The sequence below is a fragment of the Telmatherina bonti genome (assembly GCF_933228915.1).
Source record: "Telmatherina bonti genome assembly, chromosome: 3".
In the NCBI taxonomy this organism is placed as follows: Eukaryota; Metazoa; Chordata; class Actinopteri; order Atheriniformes; family Telmatherinidae; genus Telmatherina; species Telmatherina bonti.
In genome coordinates, this window is record NC_136621.1 from 39,230,578 (window position 1) to 39,248,632 (window position 18,055).

Genomic DNA, 18,055 nt, shown 5'->3' on the forward strand with positions numbered 1-18,055 from the left:
CCTGGTAAATCAGTGGTTCTGAATGAATGAGATGAACCCACAGAAAATCAGAACTAAAGTTATAAACATACCAAGTTTAACTATATAGGCTAACATATGTGAACCTGAAACGAATCTTAGCTTAAAATAATCACTGACAGACCAATAAAATGACTGCAACTAAGGTAGAGGCAGAAAGAGACTAAATGAACAGATTATTAATGAGGCAACACTGCCATCTACTGCTTACAAGGCGCATGCCTGATGTCTATTCTGCTTACCAAACTGCTGCATCATTCTTATTTCAGCTAAATATAACTTGGTTATGTTACCATTGCAAGAATGTGGGACACAATATAAATGTTGAAAAGATGTATACAAACACAGAACAGTAATAAGCTTTGCTGCTGTGCAAAAGTTTACCGGACACAGACTTAATTAGCTTAACAATCATTCAACTCAAGCAAAATAATAATTACACTAACAAACAGTCTCTCCCTCACTTGCACTGGACGCACTTCCACCAGATGACAGCTACTCGTTACTGTGCAGAAAGTAGCACTTGACGTCCCATTTTACATCCAACCACGCCCATTTACATCCAACCACGCCCATTTACATTCATCCACACCCGTTTTATATCCAACCCGCCCATTTGACATCCAACCACGCCTATTTTATATCTCACCACGCCCATGTTACATACAACCACACCCATTTATATCAAACCACGCCTATTTTACATACAACTACGCCCATGTTACATACAACCACGCCCATTCATAATCAAACCACGCCTATTTTACATACAACTACGCCCATGTTACATACAATCACGCCCATTTATATCCAACCATGCCTATTTTATATCCAACCACACCCATGTTACATACAACCACGCCCATTTATATCAAACCACGCCATATTTATATCCATCCACATCCGTTTTACATACAAACCACGCCCATTTGACATCAAACCCCGCCCCATTTTCCAGGCTGCAGCTGGGGGTTTTATGGTTTTCAACAGAGAAAATAAAACCAGTTGAGCTAATGAACAGGAAGCAAAACAGGAAAAACTGCAACAGAAAACAGAAAACACCATGTCACACTATGTGTTGAGTTTTGACTTAAGAAGTACTGGTAAGGAATCAGTTTATTTGTTTCATAAGCAACAGTTTCTGGCTATGTGTTAGCCACATAGTTTAAGACAAACACATCCTGCAGGCATGAGGACAATACGTGCAGCCCATGGAGAAGGAAAAAGCAAATCAACGCTCATGTTTGAAACAGCATATTATCATCGTTGATTAAATGCCTTTAAGCTGCTCTACAGATTACTCTGCTAATCTGCTTCTTTACCAGATCTTTGTCCATGTCCACCGGCTAACTGTCCGTTTGCAAAACAAAGCTTGTTTTCCCAGGGACACCTTTCCTACATGCCAAACATGTCAGATCTGACTTTCATACCCTGCAATCCTGCATCACAATAACTGAAATAATCCTTTTTATGACAGAAGCATGTGCAGCCTCTGTCCTCATGCAGAGATCTTACGTCCTGCAATTCAATCACAACGGAAACATCAGTCTGAAGTTTGAATCAAACACCAGGAAGTTTGCAGCAGATCTTTAGAAGCAGGTTGTTGTGGGTGGATTTCTGACCCAAGCGGGAAGAATAAACAATAAATAAGATAGAAATAGAACAAATACGCCGTGCTTTTAAGGTCTATTCACCATCTCTCTGTGCTGTAACTGGATTTGATGAGAAGGAAAAGAAATAAAATGTTGCAGAATATCACATTTTTCACAGTTAAAATTCACTCGGAGCTCAATAAACCTGAAACTTGTGAGTTTGCATTGCATTGCTTTGATTGACAGAAGACAATTCCTTCATTTTTGGAGCCTTTATTGGTACTTTTTATTTCTTTTAACACAGACAACTGGAAAGCGACAACACCGCAGCAGTAACCTCCACTTGTGCAGTTTCAGTTTACACTGCATCATTTATCATGCATTATATAACCTCACACAAGATAAACAAGCCTTTCTTTTGCTATTTTATTGTCGTTTTCATAAAGTGCAGCTGTTAAAAATGTTCTTTGTACCACTGAGCCCTGGCAACCACATCGTTTGAGTAGTCGCCACCTGTTGTGTTTTCATCCACTTTGCTGTAGGAATGCACACTCCTGTCCCCCATGTTGTAGGCGGCTATCCCTCCTGCAGCGGCAAAAACAACAAATCAGAAGTAGGACAAGGCGTTGTCACAACTCCAATATGTGACAAGCAAACCTTTCAGCTTCTGCTCCTTGCACCAGTTGGGAAACTTCTCACTGATCTTGTTAATAAATGAAATCAGGATCTGGGTGGCCTGAGTGAGATGTTCTTCACTGTCCCATTTTCCTTCTGGAGTGTGTCCACCTCCTTCCGGGTTGACGTCTACCTACATGTGAAGGACATGAGATGAACTAGTTGAGCAACTAATCTTTAAAGCATCTGCTGAATGACTGTAGAATAGAAAGGGATAGAATAATACAAAAAGTTGGTTTGACATGTTTAGCTAGTACACTCTCAAAAATAGAGGTACAAGATAAGGACATTACTGTACCTATAGGTACATTTTAAAGAAATGTTCTCTCAAAAGTACAATACTGGTCTTTAAGAGACCAGAAGCACCTTCAGAGTACAAAAAAGGGTTCAAAGTGACATAAAGTACAAATTTGTACCATTTCGACCATAAGGGAACCTGCAGCATTGTAAAAATGTAATGTTAATGGCTGTAATGTTACAAACTAGAGCAGAGTTGAGTGATGACAGTAGTACTACTTAACAGTCATTTACTACACCAGACAATGAAGGTCAGATGCTGCAAACTAAGTGTATGTCTGGTCAGTATTTTGAGTTTTTGAAGATTATTTCTAGATTAAAGATAAGATAATATTGCTAAGTTGCATGGACCAGGCCTAATGCTGTGAAAACATAAAAAACATAACTTGATAAGGTGAGGTTGAACTTGATAAGGTACAAAAATAGACCAGAACTGAAGGGTACAGAAATGTCTCTCAAAAGAGTACACCCCCAGCGACAAGCATTCGTACCTTTTTAGGTACAAGCTGGTACCTCTATTTTTGAGTGTGTATGTGATGCAGATCTGCAAGCATGACCAAGGTATGCAGAGATGGAAAGTAACAGTACAAATACCTTGTTATTATACTTAGGTAGTTTTTCAGGTACTTTTATGAGTATTTATTTCTCTGACAAATTTTTATGTTTACGCCATTACATTTTCAACATAATTATTGTTAATTTCTACCCCTTACATTTTCCCAAAAAACTAGTTACTTTTTCTTTCCTTTTGGTGCCGCAACATCAAGGCGCTTGATCGGTTTTGAACACAGGCTGTATATAAAAGATGGGCGGAGCCTCCGTGACGTCACCCGTAGGTTTCTGAAGAGCTGAATTGAAGCTCGGTGGGCGGTTCCTACCATCACCATCTTGGCAGGGGCATGCGTGTCGTCTCTCCCGGAAAATACAAATATGGGCAAAGAGGTGGAGCTGAGAGGGGGGCTGTGAGCGTCATGGTGGATGATTGACATCGAGCGAACTCGTGTGGAATCAGATTTGTTTCAGAATCACACTCCAAAATTCACCATCCAATCGGAATGCGCCCCTGAACGGTTTGTGTCAGAAATTAAACCAAACAATCATGAATCAAAACCAAAGACTATGAAGCGCAACCAAAATAGCGAGAAGAGAGAAAGAGGAAGAAGAAACTTCAAACAAAACTACAGAATTTAACCAAACAAAAGCCTCGTAATTTTCATGATGATTGATAATGTTTGATTTTGAGATAATTTATTTTACTTTAGTTTTAGAAAGTTTTGGTTTTAATTGTTGTTTTTTGCTTGAGTTTTAAAAAGTTTTGGTTAGAGTTTATATAACAAATCTAATTCCATAAACTCAGAGCTGCCTGTAGCTAAGAGCTAACCCAGCTAACAGGAGCTAACGGAGCTAAGTCACGTTGTTAACCGGCTAAAAACCGCGGTTGTTCTATGTTCTTCTGACTAGAAGCGGGAGATCGGGTACCTGCCAATCATAAGGACACGCCCCTAAATATGCCGAATATTAAGATTAAATTACTTTTAAACGGGCGAGTTAGAAAAAATTCACTCCCCCCACAGTTGTCATGAAGGTAAACCTGACCTATTAAACTGAAAATGGATTTTTGTAGTGGGCTGTACACAGGTTTATTTCTGCTGTAAACATGTTTATTTCTGCTGTAAACATGTTTATTTCTGCTGTGAAGTTGGTCTTTTTAACATGGGAGTCTATGGGGATTCGCTCTGTTTTGGAGCCCCTAGTGGTTGAAGGGGGAACTGCAGGATTTGACACTTCAACATAGGCTTCACTTTTTACCGTCGGAGGTTGCCGCTTGGTTCAAAACCTTTTTGAACATAGACTATATATAAAAAATTTAATATGAGATTTTTAACAGCCGGTGAATCATGCAATGGACATTTTTTTCACTTTAAAATAATTTTTAAATACATTTCAGAGCCTGTACTTTTTACTTTTACTTGTCTAGATAACTGGATCAGTGCTTTTTAGTATTACTCAAGTTGTTTTTTCACATATGTATTTTACTTCCACTAAAGTAAGAAATCTGGGTACTTCTGCCACTGATAGTATGAAACTACAGACCATGAACATTTAACCTGCAGTCCAGTTTTCCGTGTGCAACAGCAATGATACTGCTCTTTAACCTCTAGGGAGGCTAAATTACTCACACAACTGGAGATTTAAAGGTTAGCGAGCTAACACACGTGATTTCCTTCCACTAACCTGCATCAGTCCAAAGGCATTATATGCTTTTCTCTTTGGGTTCCAGTCCCCCCAGCCCTTATCCAGTGTATTTCCAGCCCTGGACTCTCTGGAGATGATGGCAGCAATAAGAGCCGGATCGATTCCGGACGATTCTGCCACATTTAAGATCTTTTCCTTGTATTTCTTCATTCTTTCTGCGTCCATCTTTGCCATCGTGTGTGAGGCACGAACACCTTTAGAAGGAAGATAAACAGAGAGTGTCATCATGCTACTGACAGGCTGGAGCTGCACCTGCAACGGGGTTTCCCTGCTTCTGCGGTCACCTTTGTAACCCAGCTTGTCCTGCTGAGCTGTTTTCATCGAAGCTCCTGTAGTTTCAACTTTCATGATGTCACCATAGCCTGTAAAAACAGATAACACTCATTTTGGTTTTACAAGGGCCACAATTAGGCAGGTTTTCAAAGTTTCCTGGCTCCAACACACCTAAGACTTTCTGCAGCATGACTCATTATTTAAGTCAGGTGTGTTGGAGCAGGGACACATTGAAAACCTGCAGCACCTGCCTGCGGCCCTCGTATTGCTTCATCCCTGCTGAAATGCAAACTGAAAGTAAAATAAGCCTTTTTCATCATGGCCACGAAGGCAAATGCTGAACAAACGCTACAGACGGGACTTGTGTAAGAAAATCTGATCGGCTTTGGGTGAGAAGGAAGTTTGAAAATATCAAAAGAATCAACAATAAGCTCCTGAAAAATAACCGCACAGCTGCATACCAGAATCTCCGCTGAAAAAGCTGAAAAAGCCTCCCATCTTCCCAGCGAGGATCCTCTGCAGAGCAGGTGTCCTGTTGGATGGGAACACATAGAAATGATTGTGTTGTGAAAAAGGTACTGCGTCACCTTAGAGAGCAGAAGAAAGTAGGTGTTTTGTTGTAGATCACCTATATACCTGATTATATATACACATATTATTTATATATATATATATATATATATATATATATATATATATATATATATATATATATATATATATATATATATATAAAATTGTCATATAATTTTTTTCCAAGCAACAATCTGTTCATTGTCTTGGTCTAAACAACTATTAATGGTAACATTCAGGTTCATTTTACAACACATACACAATAATAATGAATAAAATACTGTATCACCATCAATGGTTGCTAATTACAGTATATATTTACTTAAAGTACATTTTTCTAGACTTTTCTTTATTTTATGTGCTATAGTATCACTAGCAGGACAGTTCGTGGCAGTTTGGAGGCTATAAAATTTTTTTATGGTTTTAAGAAATCAAAAGTAAATTGATAAGGAGATTGTATTAAAGATATGTAATCATGGAACTGAAAGAGTAACAGAGATCACATTTTGGGGGTAGTTATTGATCATAAATAACCACATTAACAAATCAAGACATTAAACTAAATGTCTTATTTACATCCTCTGCGGACTGAGAGTAAAATCTTTTACTAAAATAAAACAAGCCATATGGAGGATTAACAAAGTGGATTATTATGCACTTTTATTAAATACCGCGTTTTTAAAATCTCTGATCTGGTATATTAGAAAATAATGCAAATACTGATCTCGGAGACATCTGCACATTGACACTATAAGCCTAAAGTCAAGAGGAGACGTAGATCTGTTGTTGGAGTTTCATGCTGACAGAAATGTACAAACTTATGGTACATTTTTACTTTTCAAAAGCTGATTTTTAAAGGCATTGTTTCTTCTCCAGCGTGATATTTTGTTTTTAATCTCACGTTTCTGCTTCATTATTCATTTGACTTGGTTTATTTGTTTCTTGCTTTTTTTAAAATTTTTATTTTCTTCCTTTTTGTTTAAAATGCTGATATGAAATTTAATTTCTTAAACAGGTTTAAATAAAAGCAGGAAGTTTCACCAATAAGTGTTTGTTAAAAACACAGTTGTTGTTTATTATGACTGAATAAACATCTCTGCTCTGGTAAAGTGAAGAAAAAGCAAGCAGATGATGGAAAAACAGCCAGCTGGAGAAGTTTACAACCACGTGGAGAAAAATCCACTCACCGTTACTTTCGCAGCTGTCGCGTGCGCGTGCTCTGCTGTCGCGTGGAAAAGTTTAACTGGAAAATGTTACTCCATTTATACTGTAAAACATTTCCCTCTTTTGGTTTCGGAATAACCAGCCTCGTGATGTTTTCTACCTGCTGCTCTGACCCCGTTCAGGTCAGTGCAGGTGTCGTGCCAGAAAGTGAACCTCAGCCAGAAAGCGACCGGCTGCGGGAGCGCGCACAGCCTGACAGAGCCGTGCCCGCGGTCTGCGTTTGTGTTTTCTGTCCTGATTTACTGCAGATGCTTTGCTTTCTGTTTGCATTTAGAATAAAAAGTGCATTTGACATTGTTTATGACTGAATTATTAAATGAAATCTGACTTCCGGGAGTTTTATGACTGAAATATTTAACTTCAGTTCTGTAGATTAACAATCAGGCCATTATTATAGACTATAATTAATCAAATATACCTTCCAAAACTGCCACCTACCTCTCCTCTTCCTCCTGCTTTGAATGAAAATGTATTTGTTACAGAACCTTATTTTTAGCCCAGCGATTTGTGATTTTATCATATTTTAGAGATTTAAAGTAAAGTCATAGCTTACAGCGTCTCCGGTTCTTTCTCTTTGACCAAACTGGAATCCAGAATCTTCCAGTCATATTCAACTGGTCCCATTTTAGACCCTCCCATGCCTTTTAAGGTGGAATGAGGCATGAACATGGATTTGTTCGCTTGGCAAATATGGACAAGAACCTTTTTAATGTGCAAAAACCTGCTTCTTCTTCTAATGGACTGACTTTTTCTGCATCATTTATTAACCGGTTATGCGCCAACTGGGTCCTTTTTAGACCCCCCCATTCTCTTAAGGTGGAATGAGGTTAAGCAAAACCATGTGATGTCTCTCCCCTAATGCAGGGATCTCCAACTCCGGTCCTCGAAAGCCACCACCCTGCAGGTTTTAGTGTTTCCCTGCTGCAACACACCTGACCCAAATCAATGGCAGGCAGATGCAGAAGATGTTGGAGGACTTTCTGGTTTAAATCAAGCGTGTTGTAGCAGGGAAACATGAAATCCTGCAGGATGGCATCTCTCAGGGACCGGAGGTGGAGATTGCTGTTCTAGTGGACTGATTTAGAGTCATTTCTACAAATAAAGCTCCATTCTAGACATTTTTCTCATCTTAGGTTTACCAAAACATTAAGTCTGTTTCTTTAGATAAAAGCTTTCTGTGTTTTCTTCTGTTTTTTTCCTTTTTCACATGAACTTTTGTTGCCATTCTTTTTTATTTTCATTTTAATATTATTAATTTAATTTTATGGACAGTTTTTTAGGATTACTTACAGGTTTACAGACAAAATTCAGCATAAAAACCCGTAGTTATGAGTAGATTGAGGTCATTTTGTGAAGTGTAATATATCAGATGTCTTCCTCCATGACACAGCATGCCAATAATGTAATAAATAAAACTATTTAATCTATTTGTTGCTACAGGGAAGGACTTTTGATGACTGTGGTGGCAGCAGCACCTCGACACAAAGAGACTGAATAGATTAGTATATATATATATATATATATATATATATATATATATATATATATATATATATATATATATATATATATATATATATATATAAAATTTTGTACTTTACTATGTGTTTCTATTTTTCCCGGCTGCTGTGACATGGTGAATTTCTCCTGTGGGGAATTAATAAAGAACTTGTATAATCTGCCCCATAAAGCACCTTTTGAATTAATACAGAACTTATCTTATCTTACTAAAGTTGATTGATTGACCATGTGGTGTGATTGGTTTTCCACAAACTGCCTCTGTGTTGTTTTTATTTCCGTTTTAACATGTTTTTGTTTCTTTTTTAAACATTTGGTCCTAATATGAAAAACAGATGTCTTTTCTGGTTCACATGAACTTTTAATAAGGTTTATTTCTTTCCTTTTTAAGCTTCTCATGAGCCTCAAAGGCAAAATATTTATCATGAAGATGTGATAAATTCTGTTTTGACTTTTTTATGTTCACAACAAAGCAGAAATGAGCATTTAAAAGGAAGCAATAGACAAAAGGTTTGATGTACTTTTCCAGTTCAACCTTTTATTTATTGCCCCAGAAATAAAATTCTAAAATAAAAGCATGAGAAAGAACCCTGCTGAAGTCATTTAACTGGGTCAGACCTCCGCATGAGACATTAAAGGGCTTTATATTGAGAAAAAAAGGTTAAAAAAAAAAGCAAGAGGAGCGAGGAAACTTGGAGGAACTGATGCAGGATGGTGAAATGTGAGGGGAAAGGGAGTGGTGCTGATCCAAAGATAACCAGAAGGGAGTTGTTGTGGTTTTCCTGCCAGTTTTCCTCCTTATCGCAGCAAAGCACCAGACATCCAGGCAGACCCGGCGTCATGAGGGGCGTACAAGGATGCCGCCCCCTCAAACAAAATGCATTGCCCCTAAAAAAAATTAATGAATAATATTCAATATTAGGGAAACTGTCTGTATTTTCTACCACTTCTGACATTTTACTATAAAACCAAACGTAACTAAAGAAAAATCATTAAATATGTACAAATGTCGAGCTAAAATTTCAAACCACACAAACACTTTCACTGATTAGTCCATGCCTTTATTACTTCCAGACTGGATTACTGCAATTCCTTATTTATGGCTTGTCCCAAATATGCCCTGAAAAGTCTCCATCTGATCCAAAATGCTGCAGCGAGGGTTCTGATGAGGACCAGCAGGAGAGATCATGTTTCACCAGTTTTAGCCTCTCTACACTGGCTCCCTGTTAAATCCAGGAGAAAGTTTAAAATTCTTCTCCTCACACATAAAGCTCTCCATGACCAAGCTCCATTGTACATAAAAGATCTCATAGTTCCATATATTCCAAACAGAGCACTTTCCTCTCAGACTGCAGGTTTACTGGTGGTTCCCAGAGTCTCTCAGAGTCCTATGGGAGGAAGAGCCTTTAGCTATCAGGCTCCTCTCTTATGGAACCAGCTCCCACCGTGGGTTCGGGAGGCAGACTCCCTCCACACCTTTAAGATGGAGCTGAAAACCTTCCTTTTCCATGATTCTTGTAGTTAGGATATGAGCATCTCCTGAGTTGGAGTCTGCATGTACGGGACCCAACTGTCCAGGTTCTGCTCATTGCTCTTATAGTTATGGGTAGTCTGGCCATCCATTACTTATGTAGCAATGGGGATGTTACCTGATGCACTGAGAAGTACCTTGCTCTATTTCTCTGATATATTAATGTATAAATATATGTCAATATTGCCGTCTCTAACTTATTTCTCCTTTTTTCCACAGGTCTTCCTGAATAAGTGCAGTTGTACATGTTGATCTGTCTTTCCTGTCCTCTCCACCCCAACCAGTCGAGGCAGATGGCTGCCCTCCCTGAGCCGGGTTCTGCCGGAGGTTTTCTTCCTGTTAAAGGGGAGTTTTTTCCTTCCCACTGTCGCCTCGTGCAGCTCAGGATGGAGGATTGGATCCAAGTCATGACTCGATGCAATCAGTTGGTTTCTATTATAGGATATGTATGCATTGGCTGGAAATGATGTGGATGTAAAGTGTCCTGAGACAACATTGTTGTAAAGTGGTGCTGTACAAATAAAGTTGAATTGAAATTAATTGGTTGGTGAAGGCCATCTACAGAGATTTGTGTCATAGAATCGGTTGAAGTTGGTTCAGAAGCTCGCTTATGTTTTTTCAGTCTTTTGGTTTAGGTCTGTGTGCTTTCAAATAAAATGGACATCAGAAAGTGGATGAAAGGAAACGAGTCAGGTGGATTTGGAACCAGCAAGCTGCTCTGGATAACACAGAGACGGCAGGATCTTCCACACAACTTACCACCAGCACAAAGCCCAGGCACATCGCTGACATAGTCGTTCAGCCGGACGACCTTGGTAAGGACGCACCAGTCCAACCAAGTGCCCCAAAAAAAAGCTGCACAAAAATGACTGTAATGGCTCATTTTTAGCATCTTGGTACAGTGGAAGAGACTGGTTCCATTCAATCAGATTCTGCTATCCGTGCAGAAGGTATGGAGGAAGTGATACTATATTTACTACGTCTGGCTTTACCAACTGGAAGCATCTGCAGATAAAGCAAAGGGTTTTAGCAGACATGCTAATGGTAAAGGGCACCAGACATGACTCTGTGGAAGGAAAGAGATCTGCGGTGTTGAAGAGGAAAGGAAATTTCAACACTGCTTAACTTTGACCAGCTTTGTTGAAATCGCCTGTATGTGTCGGCTATTATCGATGCAACCAGTTACCACTGAAGGGATCCATAGATCAGTGGATGACAGAGGTCAAGCCGTGGACTTTTCCTGTCCCTGTTTGAGTTCACTTTAACACAGAATGAGGAGCTTGCCTGGTTTTACAGCAGAATTCCCAAAAACATGACATACACCTCCCATGATATACAAAACCAGCTGGTTGACCTGATGAGCACAATCATCAGGAGAAACAGTGAAGGATGTTGGACAGTCCTGGTTTACAATGAAAGTGGATGGAACTAAGGATCCGACTGGCCAAGAAAACATCTCCATTGTTGTTCCATATGTGGATAAAACGTTCCCTTTCCGTTGTGTCCATTCCGCTGACGCATGGCCTGCATCCAGGCTGTTTTCCTCTGGTTCAGATCTCTAAATCAGGATGTGACCGAGTTAACTGCAGTTCCGTCATCCATCCACATTCCTCTGCTTATCTGGGATTACAGGAAATAAACTAATCGCAGTATTCAGCAGCGTACACGCCTCACACTGGATCCATGTCGTGCTTTTCTTTCCATACGTAGACTCCCAGCTTCCAGAAGTATCCGAGTGGCAGTGATGATCTGCTCAAATGTACTCTGGAGGTGTTCTTTATTTTTTCTGCATCAGCACAATGCAGAGAAAATGGGATTCCTCACATTTCCTCCAGTTGCTACATGAAACATGAAACACCGCCACGGAAACATACCGATAAAAAAATCATTTGCTCCAATTACTAAAGTTTATGCATTCCAAACCGATGACGAATTTCTATCCAACAGAATTACGCTTCTGTAAACCAGATAATAAAATCTATGTAATTCATCGAAATAGAACTGAAAGAATGAACAACGTAGAATTATTGTAACACCGCAGATAAAATTTACTAAATATAATAAAGTTAATGTGATGCTCTAAAAAAGGATTTGTGTAAAGCCGTTTATAGTTATGTAAAGCCATTAAAAAAGTTTATATGTATATGTCAACATATATGAAACATTTGTCATTTTTTACTGTATTAGATGAACTTTATTAGTTTTGCATTAATTTTATTAAGAAGTTTACAAAACTTTCATTCACACAAACTTTAGTATGAGGACAGAAAGCTGACGGCGAACAACCTCTATGAAGAATCAGCGACACTTTGATGCTGTTTTACTCCATTTTATTTAATTTAAATTGGCTGTTTTTATTATTCTAAGTTTCTACAGTTTGCATGTAGAAATGTCTGAAATGTAGTTTAGAAAAGGAGGATATAAATCACACTGCAGCTTTACGATGGCTTTCCTTAAATCCCCACATATTTATTATTTTTTCTTTTTCCTGCTTTTATCTATTAAAATGTATTCTCTCTAGTTTTTGTATTTTTTTTTCTCAATTTTTATTCATTATTCATCCTAATTTATATACTTCTATTGATTAATCTATTAATATTTGTATTGGAACAGTTTATATATATATATATATATATATATATATATATATATATATATTTTCAGAAGCAAGCTGCAGTATACATATATATATATATATATATATATATATATATATATATATATATATATATATATATATATGTATATATATATATATATATATATATATATATATATATATATATATATATATATATATATATATATATATATATGTATATATATATATGTATACTGCAGCTTGCTGAGTTACAAGCTGCAATCAGGTGTGTTGGAGCATGCAGACAACAAAAACCTGCAGGATACCGGCCCTTCAGGACTGGAGACTGACACCTGTGACAATTTCCTGGATCCAGATGATGACCAGGATCTAATTACCTAATCTTTACTGCGTTTCTGAAAATGTATTCAAAGTCCATCCATAACTCTGAGTTGTGTTGCAGACAGACGGATGTAAAATAAAAATTAGCTTAAAAAAATCCAATAAAAACTTCAGATTAGATCATTTTATTTCACATGGCAGCTGCAGCGTTACAGACTGAAACAAAGCAGAAAAAGCAGGACTAGTTTGTTTTTTTAAACTAATTCTAGTCAAAACATCTGGTTTTCTAGTTGCATCCTTTAAAAATGCTGCTGCTGTTTTAAATTCCTGGGAATCTGGGGCCGTATCGCTGCGTCACACTGGATTTTATGTCACATTAAAACATCCTGTTGACATTATCAAGGTTAAAAAGACACTTTCTGAATATGCTTGGTGTAAAGTTACCTTAGCTTAGCACAAGCTAACAAAGTGCTGGCTTTACGATAATGTTTGATTCATATTAAGGCTGTTTAAAAAAAAACGTGCTTTTATGTACCAATGAGCCCTGGCAACAACGTCGTTGGAGTAGTCCTTATCCGTCGTGTTGGCATCCACCTCGCGATAAGACTTGACTTTTTTATTCCCTGTATTGTAGGCTGCTATACCTCCTGCAGAGGCAAAACACCAAGGGAAATGCAGGTCAGTAAAGTGGACAGAGTTTTCCTGCATGTCTGTTTATTATTCGGTGCCAGAAACCTTTCAGCTGTTGCTCCTTGCTCCAGCCGTCGAACTGTTTCTGGATCAGCTTCAAAGTCTTCTGGAAAAGCCTTCAGCTGATCCAGAATTCTGCAGCCAGAGTCCTGACCAGAACCAGCAGGACAGATCATATTTCTCCAGTTTTAGCCTCTCTTCATTGGCTGCCTGTTGAATCTAGACTAGAATTTAAAATCCTTCTCCTTACATATAAAGCCCTCCACAGCCAGGCACCACTATATATCAAAGACCTCATAGTTCCTTATATACCAAGCAGAGTACTTCGTTCGCAGACTGCAGGCTTACTTGTGGTTCCTAGAGTCTCAAAGAGCCGAGCAGGAGGCAGAGCCTTTGGTTATCAGGCCCCTCTCTTATGGAATAAGCTCCCAGTTAGTGTTAGGGAAGCAGACACCCTCCCCACCTTTAAGACTAGGCTGAAGACTTATCTTTTTGATAAGTCCTATAGCTAGGGATGGTTAGCATCCCTTAGTTATGCTGCTATAGGTTTAGACTGCTGAGGGACATTTCCTGATACACTGAGCTTCTTTCTTTTTCTCTTTATCCCCCCCCCCCCCACACACACACACACATAACAGTGTTGCATCATTAACATGTATGTCTCCTGTCTCAGCAGGTCTCCCTGGCCGGGAGTAGCAGTTCCTGTTGTCTGTTGTCTTTCTGTCCTCTTCCCCCCACACAGCAGAGGCAGATGGCTGCCTGTCCTTGAGCCGGGTTCTGCCGGAGGTTTCCTTCCTGTTAAAAGGGAGTTTTTTCCTTCCCACTGTCGCCAGTGTGCTTGCTCAGGATGGGAGATTGAGTTGGACTCAACTCAATCTGTTGGTTTCCTTATATAGGCTGTTATGAATTGGCCTTCATTATGTTTTCCCCTCTGTCTGTAAAGCGTCTTGAGATGGCATTGCCGTGATTTGACGCTATATAAATAAAGTTGAATTGAATTGAATTGAATTGAATCAGCTTGATGAAATGAACAAGGATTCCAGTAGCCTGCATGAGATGTGTCCGGCTGTTCCACCTTCCCCTTGCCTCGTGTCCACCTCCATCTTTAGTAACATCAACCTAAACAAGCATTACTGCAATGTGAATGTGTAGTACACACATACATGTATTATAAGGGGTCAACGATTTTCATCGTCACTGGTGGACGTTCGTCACAAAGAAGGTCTGAAAGCCTGGATGTCCACTGGAATCTCCAGTCGTCTTCATAGATGTATAGTAATGAAGTAGAACTACTTCACTACTGTACGTAAGTAGTAAAATGATGTATCTCTACTTTATTGAAGTATTACTTTTTCTGTCCTACTTCTACTTTTACTCCACTACATATTGTGGATCACTATGATACTTTGACTCCGATACATTTTTATTGTCTTCAGAAAAACAGAAAAAAAGAAAAAAGACACAATGTTAATTTGTTTAAATCCATTATACTTGTTAGAGTGTGATGTCTGTCGCTATAGACAATCTTTAGTTTCAGTTTTATACATTATTAAAAAATAAAAAGAGTGGGACCTCTTTCCTCTAGCTTTAAGAAGGGAAAAAGCTCTGGAGGCGAATGAACACACTGGATATGTGTGTTTTTTTCCTGGATGTTCCTGTTCATGTTCTACTGCTCCAGCTAAAGGATTTCTGACTGTCAGGCTGAGAGTTAGAAATCATAAACAATCAGATTTACAAAGTTTAATGATGTCTTAAATAACTACACAACACAATGAACTACTTTTACTTTCAGTAATTTAGTAAAAAAAATAAAAATAAACTACTTGTAATGAAATGAATGAAATATACTTTATTAATCCCAAAGGGAAATTCAATATTGTAGTATATAATAATAATAATTAACTAGAGGAGATCTTGTTCCGGAGGCTGATGGCTGCTGCCAGGAATGATCTTCTGTATCTTTCAGTCTTACTGGACCTGAAGAAGCCTCTCACTGAACACATTTTGTTGTTTCTTCACTGTGTTGTGGAGAGATGTGAAGAATCCTCCATCATCTTCATCAGCTTGTGCAGCATTCTTCTTTGGACAATCAGCTCCAGCGGCTCCAGAGTTACTCCAAGCACAGAAGCAGCTTTCTGGATCAGTTTGTTGATTCTCTTCAAGTCTCTGGTTCTGATGCTACTACCCCAGCAGATGCTGCAAAGCTGACTGCACTCTCCACAACAGACTTCTAGAAGATATGCAACATCTTGGTGCAGACGTTAAACCATCTCAGCTTCCTTAAGAAGTACAGTCTGCTCTGACCTTTCTTGTAGATGTAGTCAGTGTTGCATTTCCAGTCCAGTTTGTTGTCCAGCTGAACTCCAAGATACTTGTATTCCTCCACCACCTCCACCTCCTCTCCCAGGATGGAAACAGTGCTTTGTTTATTCTTCTTCCTCCTGAAGTCAACAATCATCTCTTTTGTTTTGCTGCTATTTAATATGAGATGATTGTCACCGCACCATTTAACAAACTGACTGACCAGTTCTCTGTACTCTGCTTCTTGTCCATCCCTGATACACCCCACAACTGCAGAGTCATCAGAGTATTTCTGCAGATGACAGGACTCAGAGTTGTACTGGAAGTCTGAGGTGTACAGTGTGAAGAGGAATGGTCAGAGTACAGTTCCTTGTGGTGCACCAGCGCACTGGTGCACTTAAGTAAACAATACACTGGTGTATTGTATTACTGGTGTACACTAATAATACACTGGTGTACTTAAGTAATACTTTAGTACAAAAATGTTGAATACTTTAGTATTTCTATTTCAACTTCTATTCAAGTAACTTCATTCATAGAGTACTTGTACTTTTACTTGAGTCTTGATTTCTAGTATACATGTCTGGTGGTTTTTAGCAGCTTTTCTTCCTGTTAAAGGGGAGTTTTTTCCTTCCCACTGTCGCCGCGTGCAGCTCAGGATGGAGGATTGGATCCAAGTCATGACTCAATGCAATCAGTTGGTTTGTATTATAGGATATGTATGAATTGAAAATGAAAATGAAATCAAATCAAATTTAATTAAACAAAAAATGAAATGAAAAAAAGAAATTAAATTAAATTAAATCAAATATCTCTGGGAATCTTTAACGTTCCAAATGGAAAATCCACCTTGAACATAATTTCATAAATCCTTATATCAGATATATCCATGCAACTCCTACAGAGGCCAAATGACTCACAAAGCTGGAGATTTAAAGGTTAGCAAGCTGACATTAGGTAGACATGTGATCCAGATAGACTAACCTGCATCAGTCCAAATGCTTTAAATCTTTTCCTCTTCGGGTCCCAGTCTCCCCAACCATCCTTTAGTGTGTTTCCAGCCCTGGACTCTCTGGAGATGATGGCAGCAATGACAGCCGGATGAATCTGATATTTATTTGCAACATATAAGATGTCATCCCTGTAGGTTCCCATCCTTATTTTATCAGTCTCTGCCATTTTGTACGAGACCTCGACACCTTTAGAAAGGAAGAAAGAACACAAACAAACCTTCTCTGTTTCTGTTTTCATGTTCAACGATCCATCATGCAGATTGTGGATAAAAACCACTTTATGACAAGAAGAAAAGCTTCAGTATTTACCTGTTAAACCCTGATCGTGCAGCCCGTCCTGCTTGGCTGTGTTCCGCGACGCTCCAGATGTTTCAACCTGTGTGATGTCTCCATATTCTGTAAAAGCTGTTTATCATTGTGGTTTGGTGTTAATATACACTTATAGAAGATGTTCAGTATGAGGGGAATACTTTCCAACAACTTTAACATAAAGAACATCCCAACTGGATTATTGACAGTGAATAAAACTTACTTTCAATCCATTTAGGTTAAAATAATATATTATTTTACTCTTAGTATTTGAAGCAATAATATATTATTTTAACCAAAATAGTAATAATAATAATAATAATAAGAATTATTATTATCATCTGTTTTTATAAAAGCAGATACCTTCAACATCTTAATCTGGTTTAAGAAGATTAAATATTTATAAAGCCTGAAAACATGTTTATGAGTTAAATTAAATATTACAATAAATTATATTTCAGAATATTTACCAGAACTGCTGCTCCAAGAGGCTCCCATCTTCTCCTCAGAGTGTTTCACTGAGTCTGAGTGCAGATAAATAAACTGCATGTCCTGTTGGGTCCAGAGGGGATGTGGATAATGAGCCAAAAATAACCCGGACCTTTTAAGAACCGTTTCATTGAGTTTCCCATTAGAAGAAAATCTCCTGTTATTTTGTAGATGGTTTGGACCCGAATATGTGTCCTTTTAATTAAATAAAAATAAAAAGATGGCGGCATGTTTGATTCTATTATTATTATTATTATTATTATTATTATTATTATTATCAAATAAAGGGGGAGACCCTGTTCTCCAACTTCCATGTACCTGGAACTGCAACAAAGCCTTGCAAACAAGCATTTAAACTCCACAGTGAGGTTTT

At 38.3% G+C, this 18,055-nt stretch overlaps 1 protein-coding gene across 1 annotated transcript; it reads right to left on the reverse strand.

Moving 5' to 3' along the window:
* Nucleotides 1–1,882: 1,882 nt before the first annotated feature.
* Nucleotides 1,883–17,703, reverse strand: LOC306774169 (uncharacterized protein). The gene is made up of 13 exons (XM_079264149.1): nucleotides 17,664–17,703; nucleotides 17,194–17,289; nucleotides 16,856–17,070; nucleotides 13,616–13,719; nucleotides 13,525–13,527; nucleotides 10,950–10,962; nucleotides 10,717–10,768; nucleotides 7,462–7,588; nucleotides 5,573–5,643; nucleotides 5,123–5,200; nucleotides 4,818–5,032; nucleotides 2,268–2,418; nucleotides 1,883–2,195 (listed from the first exon to the last, which is right to left on the reverse strand). Exons 1-13 carry the CDS (start codon nucleotides 17,689–17,691, stop codon nucleotides 2,065–2,067), a joined length of 1,284 nt encoding a protein of 427 aa, XP_079120275.1. The 5' UTR covers nucleotides 17,692–17,703; the 3' UTR covers nucleotides 1,883–2,064.
* Nucleotides 17,704–18,055: the final 352 nt, after the last annotated feature.